Source organism: Mustela erminea, chromosome 9 (genome assembly GCF_009829155.1).
Source record: "Mustela erminea isolate mMusErm1 chromosome 9, mMusErm1.Pri, whole genome shotgun sequence".
NCBI classification, from domain to species: domain Eukaryota; kingdom Metazoa; phylum Chordata; class Mammalia; order Carnivora; family Mustelidae; genus Mustela; species Mustela erminea.
In genome coordinates this window covers 113,214,623-113,234,810 of record NC_045622.1, presented here as the reverse complement: position 1 = coordinate 113,234,810, position 20,188 = coordinate 113,214,623, and the positions used below count along the sequence as shown (strand labels likewise).

General features: G+C 69.2%; 1 protein-coding gene across 1 annotated transcript in view; it reads left to right on the top strand.

Annotated features, from left to right (window-relative positions):
• Positions 1-1,686: 1,686 nt before the first annotated feature.
• Positions 1,687-20,188, top strand: part of MUC5B (mucin 5B, oligomeric mucus/gel-forming) — a 31,118-nt gene continuing 12,616 nt past the window's right edge. Inside the window, exons 1-32 of the mRNA XM_032358328.1 lie at positions 1,687-1,823; positions 3,894-3,965; positions 4,398-4,448; positions 4,742-5,003; positions 5,124-5,238; positions 5,372-5,462; positions 5,731-5,837; positions 6,588-6,789; positions 7,212-7,337; positions 7,426-7,543; positions 7,631-7,769; positions 8,084-8,194; positions 8,446-8,515; positions 8,858-8,995; positions 9,328-9,492; positions 9,734-9,828; positions 10,712-10,838; positions 11,095-11,350; positions 11,944-11,999; positions 12,085-12,185; positions 12,267-12,418; positions 12,723-12,861; positions 12,943-13,056; positions 13,701-13,880; positions 14,272-14,511; positions 15,205-15,361; positions 15,543-15,671; positions 15,772-15,916; positions 16,006-16,049; positions 16,129-16,326; positions 16,522-16,962; positions 17,062-20,108. Of these exons, the coding sequence (XP_032214219.1) occupies positions 1,754-1,823; positions 3,894-3,965; positions 4,398-4,448; positions 4,742-5,003; positions 5,124-5,238; positions 5,372-5,462; positions 5,731-5,837; positions 6,588-6,789; positions 7,212-7,337; positions 7,426-7,543; positions 7,631-7,769; positions 8,084-8,194; positions 8,446-8,515; positions 8,858-8,995; positions 9,328-9,492; positions 9,734-9,828; positions 10,712-10,838; positions 11,095-11,350; positions 11,944-11,999; positions 12,085-12,185; positions 12,267-12,418; positions 12,723-12,861; positions 12,943-13,056; positions 13,701-13,880; positions 14,272-14,511; positions 15,205-15,361; positions 15,543-15,671; positions 15,772-15,916; positions 16,006-16,049; positions 16,129-16,326; positions 16,522-16,962; positions 17,062-20,108 (7,458 nt within the window). The 5' untranslated portion in view covers positions 1,687-1,753. The remainder of the gene's footprint in view (positions 1,824-3,893; positions 3,966-4,397; positions 4,449-4,741; positions 5,004-5,123; positions 5,239-5,371; positions 5,463-5,730; positions 5,838-6,587; positions 6,790-7,211; positions 7,338-7,425; positions 7,544-7,630; positions 7,770-8,083; positions 8,195-8,445; positions 8,516-8,857; positions 8,996-9,327; positions 9,493-9,733; positions 9,829-10,711; positions 10,839-11,094; positions 11,351-11,943; positions 12,000-12,084; positions 12,186-12,266; positions 12,419-12,722; positions 12,862-12,942; positions 13,057-13,700; positions 13,881-14,271; positions 14,512-15,204; positions 15,362-15,542; positions 15,672-15,771; positions 15,917-16,005; positions 16,050-16,128; positions 16,327-16,521; positions 16,963-17,061; positions 20,109-20,188) is intronic.

Sequence of the window (20,188 nt, the reverse complement as noted above, 5' to 3'; positions counted from 1 at the left end):
AGGCTCGTACGGGCAGGGGCAGGGGGCTGGCGGGCCCTGAAGGCCGCGGGGTGCTTGCCGAGTCGGGGGGCCAGGGCGGCACAGCAGAGGCCTGGTGGCCGGGCGCCGCGTGAGGCACGGACGAGAGCCGGAGCTCTCAGGGAAGCCCAGGGAAGCTGCGGGGGCCCTGAGATCTGAGAACCCTCAGGCTAGCCCTCGGGAGGCCCGGAGATCTGCGGACGTGAGTGGGCAGCGCGCCAGGCCCGTCGGCGGGAGCTCCGAGGCCAGGAAGCAGGGCCGGCTCCCGGGGGGTGGGTGCACTGGAGAGGCCCCCGGCAGACCCCGGACCTCCCGACGCACGGCAGTGGCCCAGATGTTGGCCGGAGGGGCCCTCTGCCAAGCAGAGGGGGTGACTGCCAGGCAGGAGGCGTGAAAGCTTTGAGGCAGGTTTGTGCGTGGCCCCAGCAATTCCACTGATGTGAACGGATCCCGGGAAGGACAATGCAGGGGGCCTGGCTGTGCGCATCATAGAGAAGCTTTGGGGGCTTCCCGCACCTCCCAGCCTGGTCCGCCCATGGGCCGCTCTCAGACACACTCTGGCGTGCAGTAAGGGTGCCCAGCGCTGTTGCTGGAGCCAGAGAACGAGACACCTGCGGTGCGGGTCAGAGGGGACAGCGAGGCTGAGCCAGACGCTGGGAGAAGGTTACCATGTGGCCCTGCCAGGCCAGGCCAGCCAGCGAGCTGGGATTTCGTGGCTCCCACTCAGGGCGGCACTGGGGTTGAGAGACCCCCCAGTCTGAGACCCGCTCAGACTGAGGTGACCTCGTCAGCCCTGCCGGGGCCCCCAGGAGCACATCAGTGTGACGACATCAGTCCCTGTGTGGCCTGCCGTCCACGCAGGACCCTGGTGACTCACGGACCCAGAGGGACAGCGGCTTCCTCTGTGCAACCCGGCCTCGGGCCACCTAGCCAGCTTCAGAAGCGAGGGATGGTCAAACCCGCCACGCTGGGGGCTCCTGGTCCTGCCTCGGCCAGGGCAGGCGTGGGACAAAGACCAGCCTGGCGTCTACTATCAGGGCCTCAGTTTCCCCTTAAATCTGAAGTTGGTGACAGAGAGGAGCCCCGAGATCTTCAGGGTCACTGGTCGGCATGGTTAGGGTCTCTGGGCATGGAGCCCCGTCCCAGGACCCCCACAGGCCATGCAGCCCAGGTACCCCGCCCTACACACATGGCTGACCACCCCCTAGCTGAGCAGAAGCCCCAGGGACCCGGGATGAACACCCCCGGCCAGCGCCCAAGGCTACCCGATGGCTGAGGATTTGGCCAGGTTCTGGGGAGGGGCTCGATGTGCGGGATCAGCGTGGGGTCGTGCTGACCACCTCCCTACTGAGTGAGTGAGACACGACCAGGGCGGCTCGGACGGCTGCGTGCAGGGTCCTTGCCCCCCAGATGGGCCGCTGGCCCCAGGCGGTCACCTCTCTCCCTCTGATTCTCAGACGCTGCGGAGGGGCGGGGGAGACTGAGGGCAAGGGTCCTGTGAATCTGGGGCCCAGAGCCGCAAATCCTTCCTCCTCCAGGCGTCTTTCCTGCCTCAGCCCCTCCCCAAGAGCAAACACACGTGGCCACCTTGGGGGGAAGGACGGAGCCCTGCGTGGCCCAGGAGCCGGGCGCCGGGCCAAGGCTTCTTGCTATATAAGCCCCAGGGTCCCCAGGGAGCAAGCACTGGGGCCCACTCCCTCCCGGCCACCAGCCCGCCGCCGTGCCAGCCCCCAGGATGGGTGCCCTGAACGGGTGCCTGGTGCTGGCCTGGGTCCTGGCGGCCCTGCTTTTGGTGCAGGAGACAGGTGAGGATGAGGACCCGGCTCTTTCTCTGCAGCAGGGGAGCCCCGCAGGCCACTCGCCGGGGATCCTCCTCCTGAGAATGGGCAGGCAAGAGCCCGCCCTGTGTGTCCCCACTGGGGCCCTGAGGCTCTCAGCCTCCAGCCAGGAGAAGCTGGGGCCCCCAGGGAGAACCGCCGAGAGGGTGTTGGGGTGGGGGTGGGAGAGAGGCCAAGGCTGGGTGTCTCTCTGGTCCTTGGAGCTCCCCACAGCGGCTCCAAAATTCCTGCTCTGATTAGGGTTGGAACAGCCAACAGGGGAGCCCCATCGAGCCCCCCCCCGGCTCCCAGGGGCTCCCCGGCCCCTCCGTGGCACTTAGCATCTAGGGGAAGCACCACTGGCCCTAATACTTACTGTCAACATGAAAGACACAGCCTCAGGGGCTGCCTGGGTGACACCCAGCAGGGCTGGCCTGGAGCCCTGGCCACTGCAGGCCACCCCGCCCAGTGTCAGCCCTGAGCTCTGCTCCTGTGAGGCCTCCCCACGGTGCGTCCCCCGGGCTCGGGGGGTCCAGGCAGATGGACACTGGCCCACAGCCCTCTCCGTCGGTCGTTTCGTGGCGTGGAGCGGGGCTGGGGGGTGGGGGAGTTCCCCAGAGTGACTCCCAATGGGGTGCCGGGCCCCCAGCCCACTGGGCTGTTCAGGTGCCCACCCGCTGGTTCGCACGGCCCCCACGCGGCCAGGCCCTCCCAGGCTCCGGACTGTGCTGGCCTCGCAGCATGTGCCTGAAGAGTGGCTTCTCCAGCGAGCCACCTCACCCCTGCCCGCTCCTCTCTTGGGGGGTGAACCCTGCTGGGGTGGGCTAAGGCTGCCCGAGAGGAGAGCCCTACGTCGGGGTGTGTACGGGCCGCGGTGCGGTGCACCGTCGGTAGTGGGCGGTCCCCTGGCCCCGGCGGTGCCGACCCGGTCTCGCTGGGTGATTGACTCTGCCCGAGGAGGGCCCCGAGTTGAGTCAATTCTTGTGGAGACGGGGCCTGGATGGGGACGAAACCGGGCCTGGATGGGGAGGCGACGGGCAGGCCAAGCACCCCCGTGACTCTCTGGCTTTTGACAGTGGGGTGCGGCCATGGCTGGCCCCGGCCAGGCTCACGTGGGAGGAGCTGCTGGTCTGGGGTCCAGCGTGGAAAGGGGTAACATCTGTGCCTGTAGGAAACACAGTCCGCTGGGGACCTTGAAAGCCTAGTTCGATACCTGGCCAGGCCCTGTGGTTTCTGTCCAAGGTCCCTGCTGGGAGAGTCGAACAGGAAGCAGAGGCCGTCCCCATGGCCTCCCAGTGCCCCTCGCCAAGCAGGTCGCACCGGGGATGTGGGGACATCGCCCCCCCCCACTCCCCAGGAAGTTCCGTCTTGGGCTGAGTGTGGAGACTCCTGGCAGACCAGAGGGCGGATGTCAGGCCGTGTGAGGGGTGCGCAGCCTGAGCTCAGCAGAGGCGCCGGAACGGCTCGCCGCTGTCTGCCACGGCAGCGAGGGGGCCTGGGGGCCTGGCCACCGGGGCAGTCAGGCTGGTGGAGGAGGCCCCTCCTCCTGGAGGTGCCTGGGCTGGTCTGGAGGTGGTGGGCACACAGGCCCCTGGGGACAGCCACCCTGGCACCAGGGCCCCTGGGCCTCCTGCTGCCATAATGGACTGTTCTAACCCGAATCTGGCTCTGGTCTTGGGTTTCTGCTAAGTCACGCCTAGAAGCCTCCCCAGCTGCGTGTGTCCTTCTCCCCAACAAAGCTGGTCTTTGTCCTTCTCCAAGGGACGCACAGGATGGGGCCGAACCCTCTTCTGGGGTGGCTGGGGTCAGTGGCACCAACGCCTTTTCCTGATTCCGCTCTCTCGCCTGGAGGCAGCAGCGCCAACGGCCGCGTCTGGGCGGGACGAGGCACCACCTGCGTGTGTGGACGGGGAGGCTGGGGGTCAGCACAAGGCTCCCGGCGGAGGCCTCCCAGCCGGCGGAGCCCCGCTTTCCACCCTGTCGCATGTCCATGGGGCCTGCCCAGGAAGGATGGGGCAAGTCCAGCAGCTCAGGGACCCCCATCCCCTTTCCCCGCAGAGACCCAGAGCAGCGTGGAGCCCAGCCAGCCAAGCAGAGAGGCCGCAGAGCACAGCCGGAGGGTGGACGTCGGTATGCGGTCCAGGCTCGGAGGGCGGCGGGTGGCCCTCGGCAGGCAGAAGGGGCTGGGCTCCAAGTGGCCTGGCAACCTGGACGGGGGAGGGACAGACCCCTTTCCACATCGGCTGCATGTCACAGCATGGACATTCTGGATCCCACCTGCCCACAAGAAGGGACGGCAGGGGTCATGGGCCCCGGAAAGCTAAGGCACAGAGCAGAGAGCCCGAAACGCTCACACACGCCCACGCCCACGCGTGCTCACACCTTGCACATGCACGCTCACATGCACACTTGGGGCAGTAGTGTGTCTTGGGCAGGTGGGGAGGGCCCAGGCAGGGCAGCCCCAGTCCTGGGGCTCGATGGGCTGCGTCGGGGCGGCCAGCGAGGAGGGCGGGGGTCTCCGGCCCGGCCATGTCTCTCGTGTGACCTGGCCTCCCTCTCCAGCCTGGAGCATGACCGTCATTCCGCCTGTCTCTGTCTTGCCCACCATGAGCTGTGAGTGGACGCTGCGCACGGCTGGTGGGGGGCGGGGGTACTCACAGATCGGCGGGGGAGCCGCGCGGGCAGCTGAATGGCCCCGGTCCTAGCCGGGAGCCCTCCCTGTGGCCAGCTCTTCTGGGCGCTGACCCCAGGTGCGGGGTCCAGGGGGAAGGGTGCTCAGGGCGGCGAGGCGGGCGAGCGGCCGCCCTCCTGGCTGGCTCCCCTCCTCTCTAGACCCGGGCACGGCCACCGCAGGTGGCTGGCAGGGCTGGTGGTGTCTGCTGGGGCCCCACATGCTCTTCCCGCAGCCCGGAACCCCGCGCACAACGGGCGCGTCTGCAGCACCTGGGGCGACTTCCACTACAAGACCTTCGACGGCGACATCTTCCGCTTCCCCGGCCGGTGCAACTACGTCCTGTCTGCGCACTGCGGCGCCGCGTACGAGGACTTCAACGTGCAGCTGCGCCGCAGCCTGGCCGGCTCCAGGCCCACCATCACCCACGTCATCCTCAAGACCCAGGGGCTGGTGCTGGAGGCCTCCAACGGCTCCGTCCTCATCAACGGGCGGCGGTGAGCCTGGGGCGGGCTGCGGCGGAGCCGGGACTCGGGGGGGGGGGCTCGGGTTGTGCGGGGAGGGCCCCGGACCCTGCTGGACACCCGCTGCGGGACGACCAGAACTTTCCACCCCAGAGAGGAGCTGCCCTACAGCCGTGCAGGCCTGCTGGTGGAGCAGAGCAGCGTCTACGTCAAGGTCACTGTCCGGCTGCTGCTGACCTTCCTGTGGAACAGAGAGGACAGTGCCCTGGTAAGGACGCCCTGTCCCCCACGCCCTTCCTGGCCAGGTCGGGGCGAGCCTCCCAGCCCTGGGGGCAGGGGAAGCAGGAGGTGAGGGCTCGGCCGGGCCGGCTGAGGCTGGACCTGCCCTCCTCTGCCCCTAGCTGGAGCTGGACCCCAAGTACGCCAACCAGACATGTGGTCTCTGCGGGGACTTCAACGGGCTCCCGGCTGTCAATGAGTTCTACTCCCTTAGTGAGTGCCCCCTGGGCTCAGGGTGGGGTCAGGGAATGGCAGGAAGCCAAGCCTGTGGGTCCCTCGGGGGACTGGATGATCCCGAGGAGGCCTGGAGGGGGCAGCCTGGGTGGCCTCACTGAGACACTGGGCGGTACTCAAGCCAGTGGTGCCCCAGAGAGAAGTTCCCGGCACCCCGGGCACGGGCAGGGTGTCCCCCGGCAGCCACTGCCCGCATGGCCCCCAGGGGCCCTCAGCATGCCCCACGCTGAGCACCTCTTGTCCACAGACGCTAGGCTGACCCCGCTGCAGTTCGGGAACCTGCAGAAGCTGGACGGGCCCACAGAGCAGTGCCAGGACCCCCCCTCTTCCCCGGCCAGCAACTGCACAGATGTGGTGAGCCTATGGCCTCTGCTTCCCCAAGGGCAGGGGGCCGCCAGGGGCACAGGCTCAGGCTTCCCAGGCTGGGGCCTGGGGTGTCCAGGTGAGAGAGGGTCTCCTAGCCCCCAGGCGGCCGAGGACACAGCCTCCAGTCTGGAGACCCGCCCTCTCACCGACTCACCTCCACTGACGCACACGCTCTGAGTGTGTGGGCAGCGCACGTGTGTGTGTCCTTCTGCGTGTGCAAATACGTGTCGGCACACATACAGTCCTGCCTGGTGGGGCGGAGCGGGGAGGCCCCGCTTTTCGGGTCTATCTGTGAGCTTTAAGTTAGGATGTGGAGGCTCAGTCCACCCCGGCTGGTGGGGGCGGGGGGCTGCTGGCGAAGGAGGGAGGGTGGGTGTCCTGCTGGGCTTTGGCTCTGCCGGGGCTGCCTGAGGGCCTCCGCCTTCTCTGACTGGCCTCCTGGGTGCTCCCACCGTGAGCAGGTGCGTCCTGGAGCCCTGGCGGGGGCTGGGTCCACAGTCCTGGCTCAGTCCCCAGAGCCAGGCAGAGCTCTGCACCCGGTGGGGGCCAGTCCACGTGGCGGGGGGAGGCTGGGCGGGGCAGACAGATGCACGGGAGCATGGACGGACAGATGGTAGACGGACAGACGGACAGACGGATGAAGGGAAAAAGGAACTTCAGGGGAGGAAGGGGGTCCCCTGGCCTGGAAATGTCTGCAGGGCCCGAGGGTGGACAGTGCCGAGCGTCTGTGCTCCCCAGGAGGGCGTCTGCCGCCGCACCCTGCTCGGCCCGGCCTTTGCGGAGTGCAACAAGCTGGTGGACCCGACTGCGTATGTGGCCGCCTGTACCCAGGACCTGTGCCGGTGCCCCTCCTGCCCGTGTGCCACCTTCGCAGAGTACTCTCGCCAGTGCGCCCATGCGGGGGGGCAGCCCCAGGACTGGAGGGGCCCCGACCTCTGCCGTGAGTGGCTCCCAACAGGGCCAGCCCCCACACTCACAAGGGGTCCCTGGGGGTGGGGGCAGCACCCCTGGGCAGAACATCCGGCCTCTGGCTGGGGACCCGGGATGGGGGGGTTGGTCAGGAGGGTGGGCAGGAGAGCAGAAGGAGATACGTCTGGGGGACCCAGGCTGGGTGCCACGAGCCGAGCTCACCAGAAGCCAGGCGGGCCAGAGGGGGCTATCCGGGAGGCCCTGTGGTCTGGGCTCCCCTGCCTGCCGCCTCACCCAGAGGAGAGCCGCTGTCCAGGCCAGGCGGGGCCCGGCCTCCCAAGATGAGGGGTTCCCCAGGCCCGGATGTAGCACACGAGTGGCTGAAAGTGGAGGGGCCTGTTCACCCCGTGCGTGGGCAGCTTCCTGGGGCCTGACCGCTGCCTCCCCCTGCAGCCCAGACCTGCCCCCCTAGCATGCGGCACCGGGAGTGCGGCTCGCCCTGCGCCGACACCTGCTCCAACCCCCAGCGCTCCCAGCTCTGCGAGGACCACTGTGTGGATGGCTGCTTCTGCCCCCCAGGCAGGTTCTCCTGGCCCCACCCCCCGGCTGCCCAGGTCACGAGGTTCCAGCACCTGACCCGGCCACTCACGATGCCCCCCGTCTCCAGGCACGGTGCTGGATGATGCCACCCACCAGGGCTGTCTGCCCCTGCAGCAGTGCCCCTGCACACACGGGGGCCGCACCTACGCCCCGGGAGCCTCCTTCTCCAGCAGCTGCCGTGCCTGGTAGGCCTTCCGTCTGCCCGGGCCGGGGTGGGGGTGCATGGGATGGGCTCTGTCCCCTCTGCTCACGCCCCCCTGCCCCCTTCCCAGCACCTGCTCCGGGGGGCTGTGGCAGTGCCAGGACCTTCCGTGCCCCGGCACCTGCTCTGTCCAGGGTGGGTCCCACATCTCCACCTACGACCAGAGGCTCTACGACGTGCACGGGGACTGCAGCTACGTCCTGTCCAAGGTGCGGCTCTGGTGGGGTTGGCAGACCTGTCCAGGGACTCTCGGGCCCCCTCCGCCCCCACGCAGGGTCCCATGACGGCCGTCAGAAGGGTGAGGCCCCTCAGATCTCCTCCTGGGGTCTCATCCCCAAGGGAAGCCCCGGGGCTCACACTTACTGGGCCAGGGGCTCCCAGGCCCTGAGACGAGCTGCCTGGAGGTGGCCGCCGGGGCCACGGGCCACCGTGGGCCACCACCCGTCTGCACCCACACGGGGAGTGCTGGGAACAGGCCCCACACGAGTGCGTGCAGCAGCGCCCTGGTGGCTTTGCCCCGCAGACGTGTGCAGGGAGCAGCTTCAGCGTCCTGGCCGAGCTGCGCAGGTGCGGCCTGACGGACAACGAGAACTGCCTCAAATCGGTGGCGCTCAGCGTGCACGGCGGGGACACGGTGAGGCTCCCGCAGGGACCCAGGGGAGCTGGCAGGACGCGTGGGCCCGGAGGACACTGACTCTCGCTCCCTGCTTGCACGCCCCGCCCCCCTCCTGAGTCCCACGTAGCCGAGTCCCACGGAGCCGGAGGTTCGAGGCCAGAGCTCCCCGCCCGGCTCGGCCTCTGCCGGGCTGGCCCCCCGGGGTGTTCCCTGGTCCCCCGAGCAGGCGGGCCCCTCCCTGCACTGACCCGGCCAATTCCTCCCTGCAGGTCATCCAGATCCAGGCCAACGGCGGGGTGTTCGTGAACTCCATCTACACCCAGCTGCCCGTGTCTGCAGGTACGTGGCCCGGGACGGCTGGCCAGGCTGCAGCCGGGCGGCCCGCTCGCAGAGCCTGCACACGGCCAGCCGGGTCCCTTGCTGTTCTTCACGCCCCGGGGCCGTTGCTCAGTATCCCGGCCGCACGCGGGATGCGGTTGGACCCTCGGGGGCCCGGTGCGGAGCACACTCGGCGCCTGGCCTCCCGGGGACCAGGACCGGTCCCTGCCAACACTGCCCACTCCCAGGGCCTGCCGTACACCCGTCTCCTCCCAGCCTGTCCCTGGAGGACCCGCCCCGCCCCGGGGCTGTCTCCACGGCAAGGGCCTCGGCCTGACTGGAGCGCTGTTCCCACCCCCGCAGCCAACATCACGGTCTTCCGGCCCACGTCTTTCTTCGTCCTGGTGCACACGGGCCTCGGGCTGCAGCTGCGGGTCCAGCTGGTCCCGATCATGCAGGTGTTTCTCCAGCTGGACCCGTCCTACCACGGGCAGACGTGCGGTGAGGCCGGCCGCGGCGCGGAGGCACCGGGCCCTGGGCTCAGCAGCAGGCGGGAGGGGCTAGAGCCTGGCAGGAAGTCGGGGCTGGGAGGGAGCTGCTCCTGGGGCTGTGACCTGGGGTGGGCTGGGGAGCGAGCCAGGCCGTCCTTTCGGGGGCAGGCTTTGCCCGTGGGCTGACCCCCTGGAGCATCTGCCCATGGTGCTGGAACCAGGTCTGGGGCCGGCGCCCTCTGGCTGGTCTCCTTGCGAGGGTTTCTGGAGGGAACGCGGGGCCAGCGCAATGGCCCAGCTGGATGCCTCACTAATGCCCCCTCCCTGGGCCTCGGCCCCCAGGCCTGTGCGGGAACTTCAACCAGAACCAGGCCGACGACTTCCGGACCCTCAGCGGCGTGGTGGAGGGCACGGCTGCCGCCTTTGCCAACACCTGGAAGACCCAGGCCTCCTGCCCCAACGTCAAGAACAGCTTCGAGGACCCCTGCTCCCTCAGCGTGGAGAACGGTACTCCCGCCGTCCTACCTGGGCCGGGTCTGGGAGCTGCAGCTTCCATCTGGCCCTGGGGTGGGTGGGGCTGGGGGACCCCACATCTGGGCGTGTGTGCGTGTGGGCAGTAGGGCCTGGGGCCCATAGGCACCGCGGGTCGGCCCCACACGTCACAGCTCTCCCAGGGGCCGGTGCAGGAGGGGCAGCTGCGGGGTGGGAGGCACGGGACGCCACCAGCCGGCTCGCCTTCCCCGCCCAGAGAACTACGCCCAGCACTGGTGTTCCCTGCTCACCGACCCGGCAGGAGCCTTCTCCCGCTGCCACTCTGTCCTCAACCCCGCGCCCTTCCACTCGGTGAGAACCCGGCCCCACTTGCAGCCTCCTCTTGGGGCTCCCCGTCCAGCATGTGCGCGGGTCGCCCGTCCTCCCTGGGTCCCGCAAGCTTGTCAGCTCTGCCACCGTGGGTTCTAGAGAAAGTGCTCTGTCCCAGTCCTGGAGGACAGAAGACGGAAAGCAAGGGGTGGGCCGGGCCACGCTCCCTCCTAAGGCTGTAGACCTTCCTCCTGAGGCTCCTTGGGGCTCCAGGTAACACCCAGGCTTGGGGCCACATCACCCCAACCTTTGCCTCCGTGCCCCTCCCCCGTGTCAGTGTCCAAATTCAGAGCCCATCCTGATGACCGCATCTTAATTGCATCTGCAAAGACCCTGTTTCCAGTAGGGTCATTTTCTTAGGCCCCGGAGGTTAGAACTTCTGCATGCCTTTTGGGGGGACCCCACCCAACCCACACAGCTGGCTCGAGGGCCACTTTCCCCGAAGCTCAGAGCCCACAGTGCCCACGAACGCACCCTCGGGAGTGCATGTCTACGGGTGGAGGGCTGGGCCCGCCTCTGCCCACACTGGGGCTGGCACAGGTCCCCTCTTCTTCACCCCACGTGTGCGCCCCAAGGCGGTGACGTCTGCGGAATGCAGCCGGACTCCCCGGTCCCGTGGAGGCCCCTCCTGACCCTGACCTTTGCTTGGCCTCATGCCTTCTTTCTGCCCCTCCCCAACCTGGCCTGCGCGGTCCCTTAGGGGCCTCTCCTGGGGTCCCCTCCACGAAGCCCCCGCCACTTCCATCCAGCGGTGCTGAGGGCCCTGCGTGTGGCGGAGCGCCCGGCCCCCGGTGGGGGTCCCAGGAAGGACGCACAGGGAGAGGGAGAGGAGGGTCCCTGACGGCCCCCACGGCCCCGCCCCCAGAACTGCATGTTCGACACGTGTAACTGTGAGAAGACCGAAGACTGCCTGTGCGCCGCCCTGTCCTCCTACGTGCACGCCTGCGCGGCCCGGGGCGTGCTGCTCCGCGGCTGGAGGGACGGCGTGTGCGGTGAGTGTCCCCACCCCCCAGCAGAACACGTGCTCCTGGGCCCCTGTCCCCGGGCCGGGCCGGGCCGGCTGCGCGGGGGGGTGGGGGCCCGGGGGGGCGGGCGGACACTCCCACTCCCACGTTCTCAGCGGGCGCTTCACGCTTCCTCGTCTGGGCCAACCAAGGACCTGGTGTCGGGGGGAAACCGTCTTGGACTGTGTGAGCCCCAGCCTGGAGGGACCCTCCGGCCACTGACCGAGTGCTGCCCCCGCCCCAGCCAAGTATGCGAGCAGCTGCCCCCAGTCCCAGAACTACAGCTACGTGGTGGACGGCTGCCAGCCCACCTGCCGCGCCCGGAGCCAGGTCGACGTCACCTGCAGCGTCCCCTTCCTGCCGGTGGACGGCTGCGTCTGCCCCGCGGGCACCTTCCTGGATGACTCGGGCACCTGCGTGTCGGCCGACGCCTGTCCCTGCTACTTCCATGGCTCCGTGCTGGCCCCAGGGGAGGTGGTGCATGACGATGGTGTGGTGTGGTAAGCGGCCAGCTGGGCCCGTGTCCCCAGCCTGCCACTGCCCTGCACGCCCGTGTCCCCAGCCTGCCACTTCCCTGCACGCCCGTGTCCCCAGCCTGCCACTGCCCTGCACGCCCCTGTCCCCAGCCTGCCACTGCCCTGCACGCCCCTGTCCCCAGCCTGCCACTGCCCTGCACGCCCCTGTCCCCAGCCTGCCACTGCCCTGCACGCCCGTGTCCCCAGCCTGCCACTGCCCTGAACACCCGTGTCCCCAGCCTGCCACTGCCCTATACGCCCATGTCCCCAGCGCGCCACTGCCCCCCCCCCGACATCCTGTCCTGAGCCTGCAACACTCTGACCCCCCATGTCTTACCCGACGGTCTCTGGGCCTCCTGGGATGGTTCTGAAACACAGCCGGGCTCCCTGGGAGGGATGCCCGCCCTCCGCCCCTCAGCTGTGCGGTACACAGGGACCCAGCCCCTGGCCGGGGGCAGGGTTCTGAGGGTCCGGTGCCCAGGCGGGATGTGTGTGTTGGGCTCTGGGCAGAGCGCTGGGTGGGGCCCAAGGGGTGGTGGGTGGGCAGTGGGCCCAGCAGGCTGGCCTGTCTCTCGCAGCTCGTGTGTGGCCGGGAGGCTGAGCTGCCTGGGAGCGGCGGAGCAGCGGAGCTCAGGTAGGGCCTCCCGCCGCGCCCGGGCTCAGGGGCTTCCATGGGCCTGGGCTGCGGCCCCTCCCAGCCCAGTGGTCTCCCCCTGCAGGGTGTGTGGCCCCCATGGTGTACCTGGACTGCAGCAACGCCTCGGCGGGCGCGCCCGGGGCCGAGTGTCTCAGGAGCTGCCACACGCTGGATGTGGACTGTGTGAGTGGCCGGGAGAGCGGGCTGCGCCCCAGCGTCCCTGGGCACGGGGGGGACAAGCGCTGACACCATGCCCGTCCACAGTTCAGCACCCACTGTGTGTCCGGATGCGTCTGCCCCCTGGGGCTGGTGTCGGATGGCAGCGGGGGCTGTGTGGCCGAGGAGGACTGTCCCTGCCTGCACAACGAGGCTGTCTACAAGCCGGGGGACACCATCCGGGTGGACTGTAACACCTGGTGGGTCGGGGCCCCCTGCGGGGGGGAGGAGGTGGGGGAGGAGCCAAGGCCTGGCGCTGTCCCCACCCCTGGGAAAGCCCAGGACGGTCCCCTCTGTCCTTAGAAGGTGCCCCTGGGGCCCGACTGTTCAGAGCTGCCACCAGGACCCCTGCCCCTGCCTCACCAGGTGCTGAGGGCTTGGAAGCCAGAGAGAGGCGGGCGGTGGGCCGGTGTCCACACTGCCTCCTCTGCTTAGCCCTCTGCATAGGGTGGCCGGCCAGGGCTGGTCCTGGGCTCGGGGTGAGCAGCTGTCTGTCGTCCTCAGCACGTGCAGGAACCGCCGGTGGGTATGTGGCCACGAGCCCTGCCTGGGCACCTGCGTGGCCTATGGGGACGGTCACTTCATCACCTTCGACGGGGAGCGCTATGGCTTCGAAGGGACCTGCGAGTACACGCTGGTCCAGGTGCGTGGGGGCCCCTCCGTCCCCCGACCCGGCCCACCTGTTCCCGCAGGCCGAGCTCACCCGGACCCCTGCCCATTGCAGGACTACTGTGGGAGCGACGGCACGACCAACGGGACCTTCCGCGTCGTCACCGAGAACGTCCCCTGCGGGACCACGGGCGTTACCTGCTCTAAGGCCATCAAGCTCTTCCTGGAGGTGAGGGGCCCCCGGGAGCCCTGTCCTTTCGTCTGTCCTCCCCTGGACAAGTGGCCACAGCCGGGGCACCTGAAGCCAGAGAAATGCATTCTCTCTCGGTTCTGAGCCAGGAGTCTGCCAGCCTGGGGGGGGGGGCTCCCTCCCGCCTCCCCCGCCCCTCCCCCACGGGCCCGCCCCTTCTCTCCTGTCCCAGGGACGCCTGTGTTTGGGCTGAGGCTCACCCGAATCCGGGTGAGCTCGTCCCTCCCTGACCCCCAGAGAGACCCTTCTTGCAAACAAGACTGCGTTCCCCGCCTCCAGGGCTGGGATGGGGACACACGCTGTGGGCGCCTGTGTTCAGCCCACTACATCGGGGTGCCCAGTTCCAGCCGAGGGAGGTCGGCATTCACCAGGCGGAGAGCCACACTGCTCTCCGGGGACATCACCCCCACTGACCCGTGGCCCCTCCCCAGGCCCTCAGCTCTCCCTGCTCAGGTCCGGCCTCGTGTTCGCCGACAGTGTCGGAAGCCCGCTCCTCCTTGACCCTGGCCTCGCGCTTGGGCCCCTGACCGCCCGTGGGGCCCTTGCCTCAGGCCTCTGGTGGGCTCCAGTCCCCAAGCCGGCCCCTCAGTCCCTGCAGCCGCTGCCCTGTGCGTCCCCCGCAGAGCTACGAGCTGGTCCTGCAGGACGGCGGCTACAGGGTGGTGCAGTGGGGGCCGGGCGGAGAGCCGCCCTACAAGGTCCGGCACACGGGCAACTACCTCACCGTGGAGACCCGCGGCGGCCTCGTGCTGTCCTGGGACCGGAGGACAAGCGTGTTCGTGCGGCTGACGCAGGACTACAAGGTGAGGGCCGGCGGGCTGCGGGCCCTCTGGGCATGGTCGGAGCCCCCACTCCTAGATCTGGCCCCAAGGGGGCCCTCCAGCAGCTGATGAGCCACTGAGGGCTGGGGCGAGTCCGCTCTCCACGCTGGCTTCCGAAGGGCATGTTGAGGCCAAACCGCCCAACAGGCTGAGTCCTGGTCAGAACCCTGCTCATGCTCCGCGTGTCCCCACGCCCGCTAGGCCGGCCCCGGCCTGCCCCCCTATCCGCCTGCCCGCCTGCTGGCTATAGGGCCCTCTGTCCTCCTGCAAGGTCACAGGGCACTACCCTGGAGTCCCCCTGCCGGTCTGGGCTGGGTGTTGTACCCTCAGGCTGCCCCCCTGAGCCCCCCGTGCCGCCGCGCCCCGTCTGCAGGGCCGGGTCTGCGGGCTGTGCGGGAACTTCGACGACAACGCCGTCAACGACTTCACCACGCGGAGCCAGTCCGTGGTGGGCAGCGCCCTGGAGTTCGGCAACAGCTGGAAGTTCTCCCCGGCCTGCCCCGACGCCCCGGCCCCCCGGGACCCCTGCACCGCCAACCCGTACCGCAAGTCCTGGGCCCAGAAGCAGTGCAGCATCATCAACAGCGCGACCTTCGCTGCCTGCCACCCTCAGGTGGGCTGAGGCCCCGGGCTCTGACTTGGGGGCTGGGCCTGCCCCCCACTTCCGGCAGAGCTGGGTCTGGCCTGGGCTGGGCCTCCGAGCTTGGACTGGACGTGGCTGCTGGCACGTGGGAGGTCCAAGCGGTGTGCCACGACACCCCGGGGTCCGGCCGGAGCATCCCCGTGACCGCTCAGCCCCTCCCTTGCAAGTGAGGCTGCGAGACATCCGGACCGCAGGGGCCGCCTCCCGTCCCACCACGTTCCCCGCAGCCGGGCCTCGCGAGCTCCGGGGACTGGCGGTTCTCCTCCGAGACTGCGCCCTGAGGTCCTTCCTGTGACTTTCTCGAGGACGCGGCTGCCCACGCACAAGCGTGATCTCAGGGCGCAGGACCTGCTGCTGACGTGGGCGGCTTAGGAGGGACAGGCTGGTGGCAAACGTGTCTTGGGTCCCCTCTGGGCTCTGCTGCTTGAGGGAGGGGTGTGGTCAGGGGGCTGTCCCCTCACCCCGAGGACACCAGCAGGGTCACGACGGCCGTGGGGAGGGCCGTCTCAACCAGAGGTACCATGTGGGTGTGGTGACGGTGCCAGGCGGGTGGGAGACACGGATCTCGGACGCAGACGTGGGGTGCGTGTGCGGCCGCTCCCGCGCTCATGCAGGGCTGCAGGTCCCCCGACGACGGCTGAGCGGCCCCTCCCCCTCCCCCAGGTGGACCCCGCCAAGTACTACGAGGCCTGCGTGGGCGACGCGTGCGCCTGCGACTCGGGGGGCGACTGTGAGTGTTTCTGCACGGCCGTGGCCGCCTACGCGCAAGCCTGCCGCGACGTGGGCGTGTGCGTGTCCTGGCGCACCCCGGACACCTGCCGTGAGTGGGGCTCTGCTGTGGCACTGAAGGGCGGGCAGGGTGGGGCCTGGGTGCCCAGGGGCGGGCCCACGTCTGGGTGCTAACGGACCAGCCGGGCAGGCCGCCGCGGGACGGCACCAGCGTGCTGAGGGCGGGGCAGGAAGCAAGGGCTGCGCCCTCAGCCGCCCCCCTCCGCGCGCAGCCCTGTTCTGCGACTACTACAACCCCGAGGGCCAGTGCGAGTGGCACTACCAGCCATGCGGGGCGCCCTGCATGAGGACGTGCCGGAACCCGGGTGGCCGCTGTCTGCACGACCTGCCGGGCCTGGAAGGTGAGGGCGGGGAAGGGGCAGGTGGCGGGACGGCTGCCCCGCGCAGTGCCCGGCCCCCAGCCCCGAGGGCGAGTCTCCTCCACGCACTGTGCCTGCCCAGGCTGCTACCCGAGGTGCCCGCCTGGCGAGCCGTTCTTCAGCGAGGACCAGATGAAGTGCGTGGCCCAGTGTGGCTGTTACGACGAGGACGGGAACTACCACGACGTGGGCGCCAGGGTCCCCACGGCAGAGAACTGCCAGAGCTGGTGAGTGGGCGGGGCCCGGGGCAGGGAGCCGGGCAGGGGTGCTGGCGTGGCCTGGCGGGCCCTCAGCGCTTCCCTCTCCTCTTCCCCAGCGAGTGCACAGCCGGCGGCCTCCGGTGCACACACAGCCTCACAGGTAAGGCCAAGGGGCGGCCCCGGGGCTGGGGCCGGGGCTGAGGGCTGCGAGTGAGCCCCGTGCCGGCCCTGTCTCCCAGCCTGCACCTGCGTCTACGAGGGCAGGACCTACCACTACGAGGACGTCATCTACAACACGACCGACGGGCTCGGCGCCTGCTTGTTGGCCATCTGCGGACAGAACGGAACCATCCTCCGGCGGGCTGTGGAATGTCCCGGAACCCCGTCCACAACGCCTTTCACCTTCACCACCACCGCGGTCCCGCTCTCCACGCCAGGTGAGCCTGGCGGACGCGCTGCTGGTCCCGCTCACCCCCAAAGCCTTAAGCCCAGACCCCGGTGACAGTCTGGGCAGAGCAGGAGGTCAGAGCGGGCGTCCTCAGCACAACCAACGGCCCCGGTCACCCCTGCTCCTGGGCATGGCTGGCAGGGGTGCAGAGGAGGCTGACGAGGTCCTCGCCCCCGGCCCACAGGCTCAGTTCCCACCGTCACCACCGTGTGTGTGCGCGAGTTCTGCCTCTGGTCCGACTGGTATGACAGCGGCCCCCCGGAGCCCGGCATGGCGGGCGGAGACTTCGAGACGTTTGTGAACCTCAGGCAGAAGGGCTACGAGGTGTGCCTGGCCCCGGTGAGCGTTGAGTGCCGGGCACGGCGACTCCCCGACACCCCACTACTGCAGCTGGGCCAGAAGGTGGAGTGCGATGTGGCCTGGGGGCTGACCTGCTTCAACAGCGAGCAGAGCCCCCCGCTCTGCCATGACTACGAGCTGCGGGTCCTCTGCTGCAGCTACCTGCCCTGTGGCTCCTCCCCCGAGGCCACGACCACGGCCCTCGGCACCACCACCTCCCCCGGGGCCACGACCACGGCCCTCGGCACCACCACCTCCCCCGGGGCCACGACCACGGCCCTCGGCACCACCACCCTCCCCGGGGCCACCACCACCGTCTCTGGGACCACGCTCACAACCCCCGGGGCCGCCACCTCCCCTGGGATTACGACCATGGTCTCCGGGGCCACCACCTACCCCCGAGCCGCCAGCTGGCAGCCACTGGCCAGGTCCACCCCTGCCACGGAGACCCCGCCGGCAGAGACGACCGTGACAGGGACCTGGGCGTCGAGTAGCTCCCCAGCCTTGGCCACCACCTCCTGCCAGCCCCGATGTCAGTGGACGGAGTGGTTTGATGTGGACTACCCCAAGTCTGAGGAGGCCGGGGGGGACGTTGAATCGTACGACAAGATCAGGAGCACAGGAGGGGCCGTTTGCGAGCAGCCTGTGGACATCGAGTGCCAGGCCGAGAACTTCCCCGGCAGGAGCGCTGAGGAGCTGGGCCAGCGCGTGCACTGCGATGTCGATTTTGGCCTGGTGTGCAGGAATGAAGAGCAGGTGGGCCTGTTCAAGATGTGCTACAACTACAGAATCCGCGTGCTGTGCTGCCGCCAAGACCAGTGCGCGGGGCCCACCCCCGGGACACAGACACTGGCCACTGCGCAGACCACAGGCGGCCCCTCCAGGGAGACCCCACAAACACACACGACGGGAGTAGAGGCCACAACAGGCACTGTCCCCACCGGCCCCCCGTCCAGCCCACGCACAGAGACGCGCACGACCGCAGCAAGAATGTCTCCGGGAACCCTGGGAACGGCCACGACGGCCGCCACCCCCAGCCAGAGCACGGCTGGCTGTCAGCCCCAGTGTGAGTGGACAGACTGGTTTGACGTGGACTTCCCAACCTCAGGAGTAGAGGGCGGGGACTTGGAAACCTTGGACAACATCAGGGCTGCCGGGGGCACGCTGTGCGAGGAACCCCAGAAGATTGAGTGTCGTGCAGAGAACTACCCTGAGGTCAGCATTGACCAGATCGGACAGGTGCTCAGCTGTGATCTGCACACGGGGCTGGTCTGCAAGAATCAGGACCAGAAGGGGCCTTTCAACATGTGCTTCAACTACAATATCCGTGTGCTCTGCTGTCGCCCGAACCCGCTCTGCCCCAGCACCCCCGCCCCTGGGGGCTCCACATCTCTGGGGAAAGAAGCCACAACAGGAGCGTCCACCCCGACCCATGTCCCCTCCCCTGGGGCCAGCCAGGGGGTCCCTGTCTCCACCACCCAGACCCTTCCTTCCCCTGCCAGGACCACAGAGAGGGTCTCCAGCCCCGGTCCCTCTGCCTCCCCGGGGACCCCGACCACAACCACCACCAAGCCCACCTCACCCCGTGCACCCACCACGGTCCCCGAGGTGACCTCCAGACCGTGGACCTCCCCCGGGTCCCCGCCCAGCACGGCCACCTTCGGGACCACGCTGCTCTCCACGCCCCCGCTGCTCAGCTCGGCCACGCACGGCCCGGCCGCCTCATCCTCCACGGGCTGCAGCCCACGGTGCACGTGGACAGACTGGTTCGACGTGGACTACCCCACGCCGGGCCTGGACGGCGGGGACTTCGAGACCTTCTCGGTTCTCCGGTCAGCGGGCCACGACTTCTGCCAGCGCCCTCAGGACATCCAGTGCCGCTCGGAAAGGGCGCCGCACGCGCGTCTGGAGGACCTGGGGCAGGTGGTGCAGTGCGACGTGAGCTTCGGGCTGGTGTGTCGCAACCGGGAGCAGCCGGGACCCCTGCGCTACTGTGACAACTACCACGTGCGCCTGCTCTGCTGTGAGGACGACGGCCGCTGCCCCAGCCCCACCGCCCCTGAGCCCGCCACGCCCTCCCGGGGGACGCCTGTGCCCGAGACCACCAGCTCTCCGCCCGGCACCACCTTGGGCCTCTCCACGGCCTCCTCCAGGGCCACAGTGCCCACGGGCAAGACCGAGACATCCCCACCTGTGACCTCCAGCCACACACAGACCCCTACGTCCCCCATGGCCAAGTCCATGGCCTGTGAGCCCCGCTGTGCCTGGACAGACTGGCTGGACGAGAGCTACCCGGCGCCGGGGGCCTCCGGTGGGGACTTCGAGACCTACGCCAACCTCCGGGCCGCGGGCAAAGCCATCTGCCAGCAGCCGCGGGCACTGCAGTGCCGGGCGGAGGACCGGCCAGAGACACCACTGGAGGAGCTGGGCCAGGTGGTTCGGTGTGGCCTGGAGGATGGCCTGGTGTGCCGCAACCAGGACCAGGCCGGCCCGTTCCACATGTGCCTCAACTACCAGGTGCGCGTGCTCTGCTGCGAGGGCGACGGCAGCTGCACCAGCACCCTGGCCACCACGGCCCTCAGCTCGCGGGGCACCAGCCCGGGTCCGACCCCCGTGCTGCCCACAAGCACCATGGTCCCCAGTCCTCCAGCCCCCAGCACCGGCCGGACCACGAACACCGCCACGTGCCTGCCCACCTGCCGCTGGACCGACTGGCTGGACAGTGATCAGCCCCGGGCCGGCCGCTACGGGGGTGACATCGAGACCTACTACCACATCCGGGACGCGGGCGGTCAGCTCTGTGCGGAGCCCGAGGCCATCGAGTGCCAGGCTGTGCTCTACCCAGACGTGCCCTGGGAGCAGCTGGGTCAGGATGTGCGTTGTGACGTGAACTACGGACTCATCTGCAGGAACAATTGGCAGACGGGGGGCCGCACCTGCCTCAACTACCGCGTGCGGGTGCTGTGCTGCGACGGCCCCGGCCACTGCACCACACAGCCCACCACGGAGCCGGCCACTGCCAGCAGCTCCAGCACACGACCAGCTTCATCAGGGGTCACTAGGCTGCAGACGACGGCAACCATCCCGTCCTCCCCTGAGACCACGCTGGGTGGTCCCACCTCCCAGGCCGGCCCGTCTTCCCCTGGGACAACCCGTGGGGTTTCTGTCCTCACCACCCATATCCTTTCTTCCTCCCCGAGGAACACCCAGACAGGCCCGTCATCCCCTGGGACCACCCTTGGGGTCCCTGTCTCTACCACCAGCACCAGCATAGGCCAAACGTCATTGGGAGTCATTAGGCTGGGGACCACGACCACCCACCCCACCTCCCCTGAGACCACACAGAGATACACTGTCTCCACCACCCAGATCTCTCCTGCCTCCCCCAGGACCACCCAGACGGGACCCTCTTCTCCTGGGACCACCCATGGGGTTCCTGTCTCCACCACCCAGATCTCTCCTGCCTCCCTCAGGACCACCCAGACGGGACCCTCTTCCCCTGGGACCACCCA